At 35.4% G+C, this 19,852-nt stretch overlaps 1 protein-coding gene and 1 long non-coding RNA gene across 2 annotated transcripts; both read left to right on the forward strand.

Annotated features, from left to right (window-relative positions):
* Nucleotides 1-91: 91 nt before the first annotated feature.
* ptger3 (prostaglandin E receptor 3 (subtype EP3)) lies at nucleotides 92-10,046 on the forward strand. The gene is made up of 2 exons (XM_067459930.1): nucleotides 92-2,133; nucleotides 4,037-10,046. Exons 1-2 carry the CDS (start codon nucleotides 1,279-1,281, stop codon nucleotides 4,385-4,387), a joined length of 1,206 nt encoding a protein of 401 aa, XP_067316031.1. The 5' UTR covers nucleotides 92-1,278; the 3' UTR covers nucleotides 4,388-10,046.
* Nucleotides 10,047-12,315: 2,269 nt separating this feature from the next.
* LOC137093622 (uncharacterized) lies at nucleotides 12,316-12,992 on the forward strand. Its single transcript, XR_010908531.1, has 2 exons — nucleotides 12,316-12,426; nucleotides 12,666-12,992. It is a non-coding gene; the product is annotated as an uncharacterized lncRNA (long non-coding RNA).
* Nucleotides 12,993-19,852: the final 6,860 nt, after the last annotated feature.

Raw genomic sequence — 19,852 nt, forward strand, 5'->3', positions numbered from 1 at the left:
TCTCTTGTTTGCACTGTTTTTCTCCATGTTATTTGTATTGAGATTTTCTTTCCACAATAGGTCTGTGTATTTTTGTGTACTTTGGGCGGCAGTGGCTCAGTGGTTCTTGTTCCACCTGACCAAGTGTCGAAGTGTCCATGAGCAAGACCCCTAACCCCAGCTGCTTTTACATGGCTGACATCGCTGTCGGTGTATGAATGGGTAAATGTGAGGCAAAATGTAAAGCGCTTTGGATGGCCATGGGGTCTGTTAAAAGCGCTATATAAATGCAGTCCATTTCTCATGTTATTGGACTATTTCTGCTTCCCCCTTTTTTCCACAGACATACCACACTACTACTTGTGGTGAATTTTAATGATGTTTGTTAAATTACACATTAATTGTAGGCTTAATTGTATGTCCTTGTCTATTTTAAAGAACATTTGGTTACACTTTAAGTGGTCATTGTTACAGTGTAATGATATATTTAAGGACTGAGTAATAATAATTACCTGTATGTACTTAATATAGGGTTAGCGTCATGTAATGCATACTATACTGTTATTACTATGGTGTGTACATGTAACAAGGACACTAAAATGGTGTTACCGGACATTTTTTTTATGAGTGTATGAATTAGCCTATTTATTAACGATGGAAAGGCACAGTGCGGTTTGCGCATTATAACGATTTGCTGATAATCATGTCTCGTGCGCTAGGTGGCACTTGTTGCGTTCAAAACAATCTGATGCAGGGGATCATTATCGAAAAAAACATTTAACGGTGAATATTAATGCATGTTTGAAGATTCATACATAGAATAATATGACTTGCCTATCATTACATTTATTTGTATTTAAAAGTTGAACGATCGTTAAACCTAAAATCGTGAGAGAGAAAATACCAACTGAAAGTTTGTAAAATTCATATTCTCGCTGCAACGCATGTTTAACTACATTTACTAAACTAGTAGTCTATTTAAAGTCCTTTCGGTCATACAGAAACGAATGTTTCCTCAGCTTGGTTGTTTCTGAGATGGACTTTTTTTTCATCCGGAACAGCCACACGTGTAGCCAATCTATATATCGCTGATTAAAACAATAGGCTACTGTAGGTGTAAAATATATTTTTTGTGCACTATTTCTGTTGTCTTTCTCAGCGTATCTTACATTTCCATAAGGGTCCCGCCTCTGTGCTTATAGCGCGCGCTCTCGGACGGCAGAGCGCACAAAGTGAGACAGAAGTGAGGCAGATTTCACTAAGGGCTACTGTGGCCATGAACACGCTCCCTGAAAAAGAATGACATCCAAATGTCAGTCTTCAGATGTCTTGCCACAAAACCTGACTGCTCGAACCATGATGTGGGAGAAGAACGTCTCCAAATCTTCGCAGGACAGCACGGGCAACAGTGCCAGCTGTGGCTCTGTGTCCGTGCTTTTTCCCATCGTTATGATGATCACCGGGATAGTGGGGAACTCTCTCGCGATGCTGCTTGTTTCTAGTGCATACAGAAAAAAGGAAAACAAAAGGAAGAAATCATTTTTGCTTTGCATCGGCTCCTTGGCGTTAACTGATCTTTTCGGCCAACTGCTTACAAGTCCGATTGTCATTTCGGTGTACAGAGCAGATCTGAAATGGAAACGCGTGGACCCATCGGGAACTTTATGCGCCTTCTTCGGGGTGTGCATGACCACTTTTGGCTTGTGTCCTCTCTTTTTAGCCAGTGCCATGGCCATTGAGAGGGCCTTGGCCATCACTGCTCCTCACTGGTACTCCCATTACATGAAAACCAGCGTGACCAAGCAGGTTCTGGTCATCATTTGGTGTCTAGTTTTGATCTTTGCCTTATTGCCCATTGCTGGGGTTGGGAAGTACACTTTGCAGTGGCCAGGCTCTTGGTGCTTCATAAGTACAGGTGATAAGGACGTAACTGGAAATACGTTTTTTGCCACGACCTTTGCGGCATTGGGGATATTTTCTTTATTGGTTACTTTGTCTTGTAATGTGGTGACCATCCGCGCATTGGTTACACGTTGCAAAACGAAGCCAAGCTCGACCCAGTCGTCCAAGCAATGGGAACGGTTAACAACAGAGACTGTTATTCAGTTGATGGGCATAATGTGTGTGCTGTTGACATGCTGGTCACCTCTACTGGTATGTATCATATCAGCTTTTACCAGACACCCTTGGCTACTGTAGATATCAGATGAAAGCATGCACAGTGCTCAAACCCAATGTCCCCAAAAGCCTTTTTATGCAAGGGTGAACTCAATAGGCAAGCTGTTTTACTAGTACTGTACATGTTAGTGGGCTACTTATGTGTTTGAGCATTCATTTGAGATTGGTTAGGCTACTGTTTACCCTAGCCAAAAATACTCTTTTGTCAAAGAGTTACTCATATGATTTGACATTCTCAAAAAATGTCGGTTTTCCCACTTGCGTAATTTCATAACTACTAGGCCCACACAGACTATGCCAATTCTATTTTGTAGAATGGGTTGAAGCTGTTTATGTTATGACCTATAATAATGAATTGCAGATATTTAAATTATATACAGATAGTAAATATAATAAATACAAATAATAATAATAGCCTAATAACACCCCAAAAACTAAAACGAACAATTTTTAACCATCACCGTAGACATCACAATGTTATTATACAGTATTTCGAGATATGCTAAATATTACATGTAACAGTTAATTCAATTATAAGTGTTTTTAAATAGGCTATTAAAGCAGCAATAGGTAACTTTTGCTCTCGGGGTCCCCCTACAGTTGTGAACAAATATTGTCCTCTACTACTGTTGTAAAGTCTGTAATCCTACATCAGGGGATGTGCGTGCATTTGTTGTCATGACAACCATGATAGCCCTGAACTGTGATGAGCAGGTCGTCTCGTAACTCGTGGACCCCGTATGTCTATTTAATGGTCGCGGGTGCGGGGCGGGTTGTAAAAATATACAGCTGTGCGGGGCGGGCCAAATAATTTCATAAAAGCGGGACTCGCAGGTTGGAAGAAAAGCAGACCCGCACATCACTAACAGTTACCCTGAACACTGTTCACATGCAGGAGTTCTGCTTGCGTCGTGTGTGAAGTGTCTTCATCCCAGGTACAGTGGCATATGTTTCAACATGTCATATGAATATCATTTCATGGGTTTTATTTTTTTCAAACGCCAAATGACTGCGATGCTCACGTTTACAAGCCAGCGGCATTATAGTAGTCTATTGGTTACCGTTTTACAGAATCTATGATACTTCAATTCAATGTTTGAGTGGTAGGTAATCACCATAACAAGCATGACAGCATCGGTCGGGCACGCCTCCTTCAGCTCACACCCGAAACGCCTTACTACCCGAAACCCGAAGTTTAAAGGTACGATTAAAAACGATACAGACCCCGTCAGGCTATGGCAGACGTGTCATTCAACCTATCGTAAGTCGATGTATCATCACAAGAGTCTTGAAAATATATTATGAAGGTTGAAAAGTTACCTAGTGCTGTTTCATTTAAAGCGACAGTCCATAACTTGTTTGCGCTCTAGTGGTTAATAAACAGAACTGCATGCTTCTTGCGGAAGAACATTGCAGCCGGAGCTACTTCTCTCCGTTTATGTCTATGGCGAGTCACACAGTGACTGTGCTCCTCCGCAGCGAATCTTACCAGACCAATCTGAAATAGTCCCAATATAAACACTTGTTATAAGTGTACCATAATGATTCAGGTTAAGACAGAAACACGGTGTGGGAAATGGATTCATGTTGTACATTTTCATTATATCATTTGTATTAAAAAAATAACATATCCATTAAAAAGCATTTCCTGGAACTAAAAGTACTGAACTTTAATTGGTACCTAAAACATTATACAAAATTAGTCAAACTATTTTATAAACTACCCTGCAGGGGTGTAAAACTTTCAAATAAAATGACGTAAATCTGCTGAGCAGTCTTTGGAAGTCTAGTACAACTTATTTTATTTTTCTTAAGTTACTGAGTTATTTTTTTAATCATTCATATAATATGTCCATTTTTTGTTTCCTCCCATTTTAAGGTCCTTATGTTGAAGATGATCTCGAACCACACGTCCTCCCATCAATGCAGTTCTGCTGCTGGATCTCTCTCACCCCAGGACCTACAGATGGACTGTAATTTCTTTCTCACAGCCATACGTCTGGCCTCGCTCAATCAGATTCTAGATCCATGGGTTTACCTGCTCCTGAGAGAGATTCTCCTGAGGAAGTTCTGCCAGGTGGCCAGCGCAGTGTCCAAGTGCTCACTGGACGTGCAGAAGGAAACTCCTCTAGATGCCATAAATAAAAAGGCCATTCAGAATGATAGCGTTCACAAACAGTCCTTGAACGTGGAGAACAGTAACTTGAATGGGGGCCAAGAGGAACCGTGACAGCTGTACAAAAACTGAATAGGAATATAATCACCCATGATCAGAAAAATAATAAGATGGAAACTTTCTGTGGATTGTTGCATTGATAGGGTGATGTCAGCATTGTACCACACAAACGCATCACTTTTGTGTCGCTGTCATAGTCATTTTGCAAGTTACTCAGCGATCTTTGAAGTGAAACAAAATGGCAAGACCTTATTAAAATGATTACATATGCATGATTCCCACGGACATGAAAGTATCATGCAAAGTAAAAAATAATAATAATAAATCATTGAAATTATTTAGTGGTGCATAAACATGTATGTTCATCTCATAATTATTTCATAGGGGGAAAAAAAATATTTTTCTATAGCTAATTGTTCAAAAGATGTGGGAATCCTGCATACAGCAATATTAGCAAAGTAGATTAGATTTAGTTAAACAAAAGCAAAATCATAAACTAATGTTTGCCAGCTCCCATGGAGATTGATTATTATAAACTACATTGAGTATTGGTACTTTACAGAAAGCAAAAAAAATCTATTTATATGCCAATTGCAAAAAAAATGAAGGAATATTTCTTAATGCTAATTTATGATCTGTTATGTAATATTTTAAAGCTCTTTGCGTTGCAGTAAAGCACTAAATGGTCTCAAATACCTCCTGCTTTGCACATTTCCACTCGTTTAAAGACGCTCGTAAACACGCTAAACTTTTATTTTGTTTTCTTGTGTGCATTTCTCAATGCCAAGCCTGCAGAGCTCTTCGAGGCTGATAGCCACGACCGTGGATATTTTAAATTGAATTCCATGCTCAGATTTTTTTACTCGGATTCCTGAGTGAAGTTAATGCTAAAGTGAATGGCTCTAATTCAATAGTTTTGAGATGCTTCTGGCCTTGGAACGGCTTCTTTTCAGTGTTAATTTTAATAGCCAGGTCTCATTTGTTTGAGTGCCTCAAGGTGCTGCATCTTTTATGTGCAATATTCTTGATCAGTTGAGTTGTGAACATAAACCAAAAGCCTTTCGAATTCAAAGGGAAAGCAATTTCAACATATGATGATGAGTCATTCTTGGAAAAAGCGTTTTATAGTTAAAGTGTAAAGAGGGCATTAAAGCTTTCCTTATTTTGCACCCTTTCAGCGGGACGTTATGCAACATTTGGGGTAGGTTGACTTTGTGAAAGATATTTAATGAGCTGGTGCAGCTGCTTTATATTGCTCTTGGCTGATAAGACGGCATCCAGTCATTTTTGTTTGTTGAATTTTAATTGAACATGCATAAATTATTGACAAGGTTGCACTTCTGTAACCATGCATCATACTGAGCGTGACTGAACATCATATATGTTTGCACTGTGCGGTTGGATATTGTTATAGAGAAGAGCCATGGATCATCAGTTATGCTATACAGCAGGTTCGTTTAAAGCTTTTATTCAAATATTTAATATTTACGATCAGGGAAATATTGTCAAAAAAATCTATATATAATCAAAACCGTTTTTATGAAGCTCTGTCCTTACAACATATGTGTGCCTTTGTGCCTCAAATTCTTTGAAACCAGCTTAAATCTCCAGGACACGGAAAATGTTAGCAGTAATGATTTTACACCCTGCCGAGTAGAAGAAAAAGAGTGTGAAAGATGCCGAAGCAGTATGAGGGGGGAAAAGGGAAAGGAAATGTAATGTATTTTCTTTGAGGTCAGAGCTCTGAAATCAGGTGGCGTGACCAGAAAATACATTTGGAAGATTGCAAGAAAATGCTACTATTCTGTTTCCACCAACAACAAAAAAAAATGCTTTTGGCAAAATCCAAATAATAGCCTCATGAGAAAAACCTGATTACTGATTGATCTGGAAATGTTATGATATTTGCAAGAGTCAACAGTTTCAGTGGCAGCCGGAATACTTTTAGCAAATGGATTTAACATTTGACATGTGCTCTCAGGCAGCGATTACAGAGTAAAATTAATGAATCTGACATGGGACTTAATTAATAGTGAAATGAACGTGGCTCAGGCTGCACTGTCAGACGCCTAGACGTGATTAACTCTCCGTTCTGCACTTGGGCAGCTGCTGAATAGGGCAATGGAAAATAGTAGGATTGCATAATATTTCATAGCTAAACGAAACGCTCCAGTGTATCCATGAGTACAAAGCAGGTCTCATCTGTGCATTGAGCTGATAATAAAATGTCTGACTTGTGACCATTAAGTGCTTCCTGCATATGAATGTAACCGTTTCCTACATTCTTATTAAATCGAACATCAAAGCTGTTCAGAACATTGTATTTATTTTGCCAAAGGCATCTTATCTGAGTTTATTTCATATAGAACGTTGTATTCATTAAATCAACATATACACCAATTTGGCTTTCTTTCTGCATGGAGAGCTTTTAAGGTTCAAGAAATCAAAAGCAAATTAAAAGTATTTAAAAAAAACATTGTTTATCAAAGAAAGCTAATGTATGTCTTCAGAAGAAATATATAATTAATGCGAAATTTGTATTGACTACTTTCATGATGCTTTTGAGTCCCTCTTCTTTGTAATTGCATGGAGGGAAAAACATCAACCACTTGTCCTATGTAGACATGGGAGGGGGGGGGGGTACATGTAAATATACCACATGAGAAAGGAAGTCATGTGAGTTTGGAATTGTTCTGTTATTTTATTATCCAATGCAAAGACATTACACATTTTAAGTGTGATCAATAGTTCTTGGGGCTTCTGTAAGTGGAACCAACACAAGACGAAGCATTGATTTATCTGTAATCATAATTCATTGTATATGTGCAGCCAATAAGAGCTGCCAGGTTTGTTTGCATGTGAAGCCACCAGCAAATCACTTTGGATCCTAACCCACCTGTGAATGTCTTAATGCCAGATGCCAAATCACGAATGCCACGAAGTGTGGCAAGTCTGCATTAAAAACAACAGTGTTTCATGAATGGATTACGAGTTTTACATTTGTTTATGTTGTAAGACAATGACAGCTCTGGCTGTGAACGGAGTCCCAGAGCTGCACGCGCTAAGCTTGTATCAACAGATGGTCGTGTTGCTGCTTGTGTGTTTTCATAAGAGATGTTTGCATATTATTGCAACTGTTTGACATGTCTGCTAACTGCTCTGATGTGCTTGCCTTGTAATGGTGCCTCTAAAATGTGTCTTTATTTGATTCTGTGCTGCCTGTTTTCCATTCACCGGGATGGACTATGTTTCAGGCCATTATCATAATTTCATTGGGAAAGGGGTTGGCGTATACCAAAGTGCTTCTGTAATAGTAAGCACCCCCATCCACATTTTGCACAATAACCATAACAGAGTCATTTGAAATGGTCGCCACATTTTCATCAATTGTGTTGCTGAGGAATTATTTCAAATTACTATTTTGTTTAGTAACTTATCTCTATTCTCATAATACATCTAGTATATAGTCACTGATTCTTAGTTGATACATGAATAATGATAGTTGTTATTTGGCTAAATAGACATGGCTTTGTCATTTCCAATAGAGCTTTATATTAATAACATTGAAAATGCTCTCCCTATAGTGAAAAAAAAAATGCCAAAATGTATTTCAAATATATTTATTTTATACTATAGTACAAATCTATTAACATATTTACTGACATATCACTTAAGATGTACGGATATAAATTACAATTAAAGTTAATTTGGAGTACTTCTTTTTTGCATAATGCACATGATCACTGTATAATATCTGTTTTTAAATGCAAGATATTTAAAGTGTACCTAAAAGGGCATTTCACACTATGCTTAAAGGGATATTTTACCTAAAAAATGAAATTTTTCCCATGATTTACTCACGCTCAAGTATCTCAAGTACTCTCGACATTCTTCGTTCCAACAAATACAGAGTTATATTGAAACATATCCTGGTTATTCCAAGCTTTATAATGGCAATGAATGGTAAATGAGAGGTCGCAAAAGAACATTCATCCATTCTAGCTTTCTGAAGTGAAGCGATGTGTTTTTGTAAGAAAAATATCCATTGAGTCAGGCGCAAGTCAATTTTTAAATATGATATTTAAATATGGATATTTTCTTTGAAGAAGGCATCAGAAGGCATTTATGTTTGACCTTCAAAATGTCTCACTGCCATTATAAAGCTTTGATTAGCCAGGACATTTTTTTTATATAACTCTGTTTGTGTTCATCTGAATCATTTACACCTAGGATGGCTTGAGGTATCATGGGGTAATTTTCATTTTGGGTGAACTATTCCTTTAAATATATTAATGTAGTATACCAAAAGTATAAAATATTTAAAATTAGTATTTTTGTTTTTCACTAGTTATATGTAAAAAATTAAAAGGTAAAATAAATAAGACAAATTGAGTGGCAATATTCATGGGATATGAATGTTTTATCTGGGGCCGTTCACAAAGAAAGTGTTTTTGTGTTGATATGAGATGCCGCACAATCATATCCAACTGTACACAGTGCTGAGTAATGGGATGTGTTCAAGATGTGTTTTCAAATGTCACTCTCATGCACAAGACGCTGAACAAGCGGTCAAAGAATTGGCCCTTATTGCCCATGAATTGTTGTATTCATGACAGTTTGTTTAAAAGGACCAAAGCTGAACATTCTGTCACCATTTACTCACCCTCATGTCTTTCTTGACATTCAGCTAGAAAATTATTTTGGTGTTTCACGCAAGAAAGAAAGTCATACAGGTTTCAAAAGACATGAGGGTAAGTAAATAAAGACAGAATTTTCATTTTAGGTGGAGGTGGACATTTTAGGTGGATTTTTAGATGGACATATTAGGTGGATTTTGCTTTAAATTAACATTCCGAATACAGCAAGCACTCTTTTATGAAGGTTTACGTGAAAGTTATGTTTATATTTAAAGCTCTTGCTTGACATTAAAACTGGATTGAAGTCCATCGGTGGAGTTTTAAAGGGGTCAAAAATCTCTTTGACATTTTGTTCCCAGAGGTTCACAATCAGACAAGACTGTGATGACCACTATTTATGTAACAATGTCTTGCATGTGCTAACAATTTTTGTGTTGTGGCTGTTCACAACGATATTTATGTACTATTTATGCTTTCTGATTTTTTTCTCTTTGTAACTGTTTACATTTGCTCTGAGAGCATTTTCCATTCATTACAAAACTGTTGTCAGCTTTGTTATAAGAATTGTTGTCTTTTGTCTCAGTGTTAATGAGTTTGCCATTGCTTCTGTAATTGAAATTAAAAGACACGACAACATTCCCTTTGGCCATCAGTTGTTTAGTTCACTGCAATCTAAAATTAAATGAGATTAAAGAGAATATTGTCTCTAATAGCTGAAACATTTGATCTAGTATAAAAATTCTAAATGTAGAAGGCTTTTCAAAAATGTTCACGTTATTAGTTGATTATTTAGCCATTTTAACTTGATGCGGAGAGATACATCTCTACAGGTATCATATAGGAACATTAGATGAAAAGGAAACAAAAAAGAGCGACTGCATCACAAGATAACAGACCAAGAGGCTGTTTGTTCAATCCATTAGTGATCTCTTACAATACTGCACAACTGGCTAATGCACGTAATGGCTATCTGCCAGTCTGTTTCTCTGCAGCTGTACCTGTGCCAAGATGTCTGCCGGAAATCAATAAGAAATTCTAAGATTCCTCAATTTGCATATTAAAGTAGCTGTAATAAGATTTTCAAATAAAACTCATCCACATTTCCTATTGCATTCTTGTTAATCAGTGTTATAGAGTATGACAATATATTTTTCCCCAAAACATTTGTGATGATTCTGATTGAGCGCAGATGTTTTCAGGATGCAGAATGTATTAATTATTTTTTAGTGGGTGACTCTTTAAAAAAAAAGGTTAACCTAAAAGTTCATCTTGATTATATTTCCTCATCTGAGTAATATTTGGGGAAATTATCTGAAGTTATCTGACATTTATACTCGACTAAGCGAACTTCAATACCTTTTTGACACTATCACTTGGGAATAGAAGTAAGATCTCTAGTGTCTAACCTGCTGTGCTGTAGTAATCAAACAGATTATCCAGACAATGCCTTTGAATGTTTAATCACGGGTGGAGGACCTCAGGCCATTTCAGATAGAATCCCCCCAGCAAAGAGAATACAACCCTTTTTATAGAATAGGAGCATGGCAAAGGTGACGTGATTCATTACATCATTTTCCTGCAAAATGATTGGTTCTTCCTATGTATAATTCAGAGCCCGATCTCACGAAAATGCGTATAAATAGTACGAGTGTGCAATTTCGTGGAATGTATACGCATTTGGTACACAGTTTTTTGCGTGCATATGATACGCACTTTATGGCGTATTATACGTAGGAACTCTTATAGGAACAAGAATTCTAGCTAGACAATTTCAAGTTCCTAGCCACCCTGGTGTGCTAAAAAATATACTTCAGAGCAATTTTACTCATAAAAAATTCTAGGGGTGCCGATAACTTAAGCCAACATGTTTTGGAGAAAGCATTTATTTCATAATGGGGTTAATTTATCTATGGGAGATATAGATATCATGACGAAACATAATAACTTTAAAAGTGCAGGACATCATTATGCAGTTAATGAGAGGATCGACTGATTGAATAAACAAAAAGTCAATATTTTTTTTCTCTGGTAGCCTAAGAAAACAGCAGCCATCAGTTACATTCACTGCAGCATCATCGATCGTCATGGTAACATCACTGTTCGCTGATTAAAAAAAGGAGAGACTCTATACCAGCTTTTTAAGCTGAACAGACTAGAACACTTGAAAGTGTTGCAAAGACAGCTACACATTTGTAGAATCCAGAAATTGTTCTAATTGTATACATATTTTGAGCCAAAATATGTAACCAAAATCCCAGAGCACTTTCTGGAGATCAATAGTTCTATTGCAGAACAGCTGTGAAGTAACATTCAAATATTTTCCTTCTGCTGTTTGTGGTATTTATTATTTACAGAATGGAGACATGAAGACCGCAGGGCTCTTCGACCTAAGCAATCAAGATTTCAACACTAGGTGGACTTCTTTTTCAGAACGTTGTCAGACACTCCAAAACAACCTGTTATATAACAGCAGTTCCTGAAGCTCTCTGTGGTTACTGAGCAAATTTTCCACAGCAAAGCTCATTTTTCAAATGGTTTCCCATGACTACATACAATTTGACACTGAGTAGTCTAAATAGTGCTAGCATGGTAGTTAAACACTAATATTTTTCATTTTGTACTTTTGCCTCTTTATTAAACAGACACAGTGATGAAAAGGCAAGACAGTTCTTCATTAAACTCAAATGAAAAATTCAATATAATAATCAAACAGATGTATCTTTAAATGAGTCTTGCGGCAGTTGCTGCAATGCCACTAACTCTGTAATAATTACTTTCACTTTTAGATAACATTTTCTGCTTTTTAGCATATTTTGCTTCCATGTGCAAATTAATTCTGTATTGTAATTATGGGGAAAGAACCAGCACAAAACGAGCCATTGATTTATAACTGCTGTTTTCTCCATCTTTCATAACGTCCATTTGACTGATATAACCACAAACTACACTCTAAAAAATAATTCAGTGGCTTAGTAAATATCACAGTAATAATTAACTTTATTAACTTAATAAAATCTCTCAATATCATTTACTTGATGGTTTTAGTTAAACATACCAAAATAATTGACTAAAAATCCAACAGTTAATTTTGTCTAAAATTTATAGTTATATTTAAGTTTTTTTCACTAAAATAATTTAGTATTCAAATAACCAATTATTTATTTTGAATATACTTAATACATTTGTGAAATTTATTTCAAAATATTTGAGAATGGAAAATTAAACCGATCTGTTTCAAGAACCACAAATATTACTTAATTAAAATCAAGATTATCAATATTTAACACACACTGAAGAAATTGAGTAAGTTTACTCCAATGCGCCCCTCCCCCACCCTCTGACGTGACGACAGCTCGACGGTTGAGTGAGTGCAGATATTTGAATTCTCCTCAGTCACCAGAGCAGTTTCTTCTTCTCAGCGTCGCAGAATTGGGGCATTTCCTCTCTGAAATTCAGGTTTGTATGTTTTTTTTTTTTTAAATCTATATAATCATTACTGTGCTAAAAGGCATTTTATTTAATTCAAAACAACATACAGGGACAGTGTGAGTCACCTTAAGTTAACGTGTGGTGTTGGTCTTTGAAACGCCTGCTGTGTGGCTCAAAACACACAACTTTATTCGTGAAGATAATGAATATAATGAATTTGGATGATAAAATCTTATTAAAACTGGGCACTGTTTGTTTATTGTCAGGTTATGGAGTCTGGCGCCTCGCAGCATCTTTCAGCTACAAATGAAACGCAGGACAGCGGTCTCAAGTTCAAAGTCCACCCGCAGACCGCTAACGTTAGTCCATCTCAGGCTCGAGAAACAGCGCTGATACGGTGGAAATGGGATAACAGACCGGTTGATTACACTTGAATTACTTTTAAATGTTTAATTTTTACTTCTAAAATGTTTGTTACATGAGTTTAAATGTTGTAAAATAACTGTTATTCTTTACATGTCAAAACAGTAGCCTAATATATGCTGTAACGTTATTGCTGTACTCGTCGACAATAAAGGCCATGTCATGTATAAGTGTGTTTGTGTGGACTGTGGAGTATTTTACAAAGGTTTAGAGGAAATTAAAGTTATACTATACAAGTTAGTAATACTCATAAATAAAAACAGTTCATATTAGTCATAAATATTGGTTTTTAAAATGCTTTTTACCCAATTTTTTCTACTCAATTGAATTTGTTAATGTAACAAATGCAGTTACTCAGATCTACTTAATTTTTTTACTTACATTTACTCAGTTCATATGGTGTCTATAATTGATTTCACTGCTTTAAAATTTACTCAAGTTTTTTAGTGTAAAAATGTTTCACCAAAAAAATTGAGTAAATCATAGTATTAGTTTTTAGAGTGACTAACATAACCATTTATCGGAATTCACAGCCATGGCTTGGAATGTCATTATTACCCTCTCGCCTGCCTAAATGCTGGTCTGGCTTGGCAGTTCAATTTCTATGCAATGTAATAATTGCCTATTGAAAAGAAAAACAAAAAAAAATGATGTGTTTCATCATGCATTCAAGTACATTGTGTCTGATTACAACCTGAAAGATGTGTGCCCGATATTTGAGCATGAGTAATGAAAGCAATAGAAAGCCATTAGACTCGTGTGCCATGAGGCTCATCTGAGCTGTGAACAGCCCATGTGTCACTTTAATTCAATTGCTCACTGGTGGATTATATATCAAAATGCCAGCTATTTCACAGAATATTATAGTATAAGCATTTAGCTATTGATTGCTATTACACTTTGGAATACTCAATTCTGATTGGTCAGTCATGGCATTAGGAGTCGTGGCATTTCCTGATACATTGTGGAAAATGATTGATGATATTGGAGTATATTTTAATAGAAAATATTATTCTGGTCAAATAATATCACATTTACTCGTGGCATTTACTATGTTACTTGCAATTTCTTTGTAGATATTTGTGGAATTTACTAGCAATTTCTGAGTGAAAAGTTGTTTAAAGTAAACACCATTTTTCAGTGCATGCCGTTCTCCATGGACTAATGGAAGCTTGTTTCCGACATGGGAAGAAAAAAAAGTCGAATTCAAACTTTTTTTTCTCAGAACTGCATGACACAAAATAGAATTGTCAGAATTGTACAGAGTGCCTAAAGGGACACGGAGAAGAAGAAAAAAATCATATGGGATGAGATGTTTTTGTCTTCGCTTGCAAAATGTTTGCGTTCCCCCAAGAAACTTTGCATTCACTTGCAAAGAACGCAAAGGTTTTGCGAGGGGAACGTAATCAACTTCTGCAATATTCCTCCTCAACAAAATCAAGTCCCGCCCTACATTCTTCTCTTTTGTGAAGACATTTCATTCAGATATACGTCACAATAATGGAGAAAATACACAATTTCCACTTCATGAAGACTTTAATATTAGACTACTGTTATATTGTTGCAGTGTTTGTGTTGTTTCAAGATAATTTGGTACATTATAATTATTATAATTTTTTTTATCAATATTTTATATCCATAACAGTCATCTGTACATTCTGGCAGAATAAACCCCAAAAGTATGATCAGAACCTTGTTGTGGAGATTTTTATCATTTTACAATAAATTCCATGTATGGTTGTCGTCAGAATTATTGGCACCCCTGTTAAATATGACCAAAGATGGCTGTAAAAAAATAATTCTGCTTTTGATCCTTTTGATTCTGTTTAACCTTTTGATCTTTCATTCAAAAAAATGCACACAAAAATCCACCCTTTCATTGAAGTAAAATATTTAAAAGTGGGGGTTAATCGCATTATGAAATAAATGCTTTTGCCCAAAACACATTGGCCATAAATATTATATTGGCACCCTTTTATTAAACACTAAAAGGTATTTTCTCAAACTGTCCAGTTCATATAACAGCTTGTTACAGTACTCAAGTTGCTACTGTATGAACCAATAATCTAAAACTAAATATGCTTTTCTACTCTCGCGATAGCTGTTAATATCCCCTTTAACCATATCCTCCCAAGACCCAGGTAAAATCTGTCTTAAACTCCCTCAATGATTTTATTCACAATTTTCTCAGCCATAGTCTACTACAAAAAAGTGAAACAAACATAAGTGCAAAGTCCTAGAGTGGACATTTTGTGAAAATTCACTCTAATAATATTGCCGAGATGTTTTCTTACTATAAACAAGCAAAGAATAATGTTTAAAAAATGTACTTACGAATATCATTCATACCTTTATTTCTTACATAAAATGTGCTCGCCCCGATGGTGGCCATTTTGAAAAGATGTAATAAGGAAGTTAGCAAGGTTACATAAAGTCCTCTTTAAGGAATAACAGGACTGACATGCACAGCAAGACAGATATGAGCAAAAACATAAAGGGATAGTTCACCCAAAAATGAACATTGTTTTGATAATTTACATGATTTACTCACCCTCAATCCATCCAGGTGTATATAACTTTTTTCTTTCAGACGAATGCAATTCGTAGTTTCACGTGACTTCGCACACTAGGAGGGCAAAATTTGAAGGCTTTCCTTCATTTTAAAAGAGCTAATTCAATATACACCTTATTGATGATGCATACTTAATACAGAAAAGCAGATGAACAGCATTTTTGTCCCCATCAGAATCCGTTATAAACAAAACGCATTACATTCATTATCTCATCTGCTCACCTGTATATAGGCAGGCTACATAATAAAAATCACTGTTTATATCACTGTTTTACATTATGGCACTTTAAGGGTGGGTTGTACAAATAAGGATTATTTAGCCTGTCGTCAGTTCACCCTCTGCCTGTGCTGCTTGATCAGCTCTGTTCTAACAGTTTTACAACGTAATTGATCTGTTTAAAATTAAGTGGTGCAACAAATCGATTTTAAACTAATCCTAGATTAGTGTTAAACATTGCTTAAACGGTTAGTTCACCCAAAAATTAAATTGATGTCATTAATGACTCACCCTAATGTTGTTCCACACCCGTAAGACCTCCATTCATCTTCGGAACACAGTTTAAGATATTTTATATTTAGTCAGAGAGCATATGAAAGTCTATGGACACTAAACTGTCCATGTCCAGAAAAGGAATAAAAACATCATCAAAGTAGTCCATATGTGGCATCAGTTAGTTTAATTGAAACCTTTTTATTGCAAACCACCCTAAAGTGTTTTTCAAGTTAAATGTTTTAGAACGTCCCATCCCGTTGGTTTTAGTGATTTGAAATATTGCGGCAGGTGCAGTACGTGGATCATAAGTGCCCAAAACTTCCATCTTGTTCACATTTTTTTGTTTTAAGATGGAAATTTGACAGGCTTGTGCTGCAGTTCAATGCAGTTCTATGGCGGTTTTGCCCTCCAATGCTCCGCAACAGTCACATGACTGAAAACAATTACTGGAGTTGTAATAAAAATATAATTGCCCTTCCAAGCTTTATAATGGCAGTGAATGGTGGTCCAGATTTTGAAGTCCAAAAAAGTGCACCCATCCATCCATCCATCCATCCATCCATCATAAAAGTAATCCATACAACTCCAGGGGGTTCAAAAAGGCCTTCTGAAGCAAAGTGATGGCTTTTTGTAAGAAAAATACCCATAAACTAAAAGAACTTCTTCCGGATGAACTACGCAAGTTGACTTATGCCAAAACGGTAACCCCTGACTCAAGCTTTGACACCTCGCGGTTCAAATTAATAGAGCTGCATGGGCAATAAACTCAAGCTCCTCTTCTCTTATATTGAAATCCTCTGACATTTATCTTTAAAAATTCTAATTTTAGACTTCTAATTTGTGTTTTGCTCTATCCGCTGCACTTCCACGTTCATCAATACGTAATGGTCAGGGGTCACTCTTTCGCCATAAATTGATGCATATGGCCATTTGTAGGAAGCTTATTAAGCTAAAATGTTTTTTGGCTTATAAAGTTTTAAATATGGATATTTTTCTTACACAAACGCATCACTTCACTTCAGAAGGAGCCATATAAGCCCCGGAGCCCCGGAGCCGTGTGAATATCTTTTATGATAAATGGGTGCCCTTTTTTGGGCCTCAAAATTTAATCCCCCATTTATTACAATTATAAAGCTTGGAAGAGCCAAGACATGTTTTTAAAAATATAACTCTGATTGGAGTCTTCTGAAAAAAGAAAGTCATATACACCTAAAATGGCTTGAGGGTGAGTAAATTCATTTTTGGGTGAACTAATCCTTTAATATTCACTAGGGTTGCCACCTTCAGTGTAATTGGAATGACAGGAAGTGGAATTACATTCATAACAATTAAAATACATTTTATAGTCACACAACAGAAAGAATGTGTTGAATCTCACATACATTCAGTGTCATGAAGGCTACTTTGGAAATGTAATTGCTTACTGTTATAAGTTACTCATTATAAATGTGGTTTGGATTACTTTATCAATGCAAAGCAATTTCCTTTTAATATGATTAGTAACTAACTGAATTACACATTTTACCTCAGTAATACAACGATTACATTTTAAAAACTTATTTTTTACATTTACTAACTTAAAAAAATTAAGGTAACAATATTACACATAATATTTAAGAAGTTTTTTAATGATGAATTAAATATTATTAGTGGAATGTGTTTTTTTAATTTAAGATGACTTTGAAAAAATATATAAAGAGTAAATGGCAATGAGCTGTTTATATTTAACTTTCAGTTATGTTATTCAATTAATAGTCTGTTCGATGCTGGCACAAGTAGAAACAAACTTGTTATTGCACTTGCATTAGCAAATTGCTTTATGCTTTTAAATTGTGTTATTGTTCATTGAACAAAGCAACATTCTTCATAATAGTAATCATAATACTTGCAGTTATTCACATCACAACCTAACCATAAGCTCTACTCTTCTGCAAAATGGTAATGGTCAAAACTTCAACATAACAGAAATCCTTTCAAATGTCAAACATAAATGAAGATTATACATTAACAGATGTTTCCCTTCACTCAAAAACACATTAAACAACACTTCATTTCAATATTAATCTCCAATCTCCATATGCAAAGCATGCTGGGATGGTGTCTCTAATTAAAACTTAAGCTAATTCTCTTAAAATAAACAAGCAACCTTATTTTCCTTCATTTTATCAGCTTAATCAGTTCCTCAATTCAAGCCTCAAAATTGCTTACATTTCCTTTAAAAAACTGTGTCTCTTGGTTGTATTGCTATACAACACTGAAAAACAATTTTCTTAATAAAATATACACACTATTTTTAATTATCACCTTTATTTTTGTGAAAATTACAAGGCCCATGATTAATTTTTTACACTGTAGTCACTCCTCAACCATGAATACATGATCATTTGAAATAAATGACCCCCTCAATGTTGTTTAGTTAGTTTTGTTCCAATGTTATTTTAATTTCAAAGTAACCCAATAACTCAAAGTTGTTGTAAATGCAGTTATCATTAATTCCAATGCAAAACTCACTGAGCAACACTGATGCATCTAATTCTCAATCGCTCCTCAAATGTTTTATCATTGAGTCTGCGCCATTCTGGTCTGAAGATCTTTCCTGCAACACTAAAGATTCTCTCAACACGTGCAGATGAAACTGCTCTGGCAAAATGGACATGTATATGAATTTCTTGGAAAGTCTAGTTCCACCACTGCACACCACCCTAAAAAAACAAAAACAACTGCAACAAGGACTTCAAGGACACAAATAAATAATCATTTAATAACTGATTATTTTAACAATGACAACTTGACAGCTCAACAATAAACCATAAGAAAACACAAGATTGAATATGTGAACTTGCAACAGAACATATTATTTTACATTTGATTCCTTTATTTCTAAAGATCTCTTAAGTAGCGTATTTGGTGCACTTTAAAGGGATAGTTCAATCAAAAATGAAAATTCTCTCATTATTTACTCACTCTCAAACCGTATGAGTTTCTTTGCTCTTTTGAAGAACGTTTGTAACTAGGCTGCTTTGTGGACACTGGGCACCACTGACTTCCATAGTAGGAATGTATCTTCCTATGTGTTCAACTTAAAGACATTATACAGCTTTGGAACAACTTGAAGGTGAATACATTTAAATTGTTGATGAACTGTCCCTTTAAGCAGCCATTCTGAAATTATAATTGTAATTTGCCTCCATCCAGTAAACAATCGATAGATATAATCTTTTTTTTTTACTCGGGTGTATGTCACAATATGTGACTACATTTTATTTTGGTGAACTGTCACTTAAATCTAATCAATTTTTTGACAATTCTGAAAATCAAAAATGTTTATTTTGTTATTATTTTCCTTTAATTTTACAATTCTACAATTAATCCATGTTTCTTTCTTTCTTTCTTTCTCTAATTAAATCTGTTTATTAGAAACGTCCATATACACTGTACTGTATCTTTAAATGAACCCTTGACAAATGTCCTAATCACACTCTTAAACCTCAAATCTGAATGTTTCATTATAATTAGGACGCATTATTGACCAGCATCTAAGATGAAGATGAAGTCTTCTGAGTGTGACAGGCCCAATATATTGCCTCTAAAATTGGCTGGGAACGCTAATCATATTTAGACATCAGGGCTTTGACAGGCCTATAATAGAATCTGAATGAGACAAATGCAGCTAACAAAATACTTATTGTGTCTGGATATCGCCCTATGAATCAACCACTCTGTGGAATATAAATAGATGATAGTGTATGTTAGCAGAGCCAGAGCATTCTGTCAAAAAACATTTTTGCCATCCAAATATGGTAACAGTGAAGGCGTTAAATAACAGCACATTTTTACTATTTTTTCCATAATTGTTTCACAACAATATATACAACTATATAAGTTATATAAACACTGTATTCAAATGTTTGAACTAAAGAATAAACACAGATAATCAAGCTGTCATAAAGTTATTTCTAGATGAT

Source organism: Pseudorasbora parva, chromosome 12 (genome assembly GCF_024679245.1).
Source record: "Pseudorasbora parva isolate DD20220531a chromosome 12, ASM2467924v1, whole genome shotgun sequence".
In the NCBI taxonomy this organism is placed as follows: domain Eukaryota; kingdom Metazoa; phylum Chordata; class Actinopteri; order Cypriniformes; family Gobionidae; genus Pseudorasbora; species Pseudorasbora parva.

Bases quoted from the DNA above. Each gene is read 5' to 3' on its own strand.
- ptger3 (XM_067459930.1), top strand. From the start codon at position 1,279: ATGACATCCAAATGTCAGTCTTCAGATGTCTTGCCACAAAACCTGACT. The intron at 2,134-4,036 runs GTATGTATCATA...TCCCATTTTAAG, and splicing joins CATGCTGGTCACCTCTACTG to GTCCTTATGTTGAAGATGAT.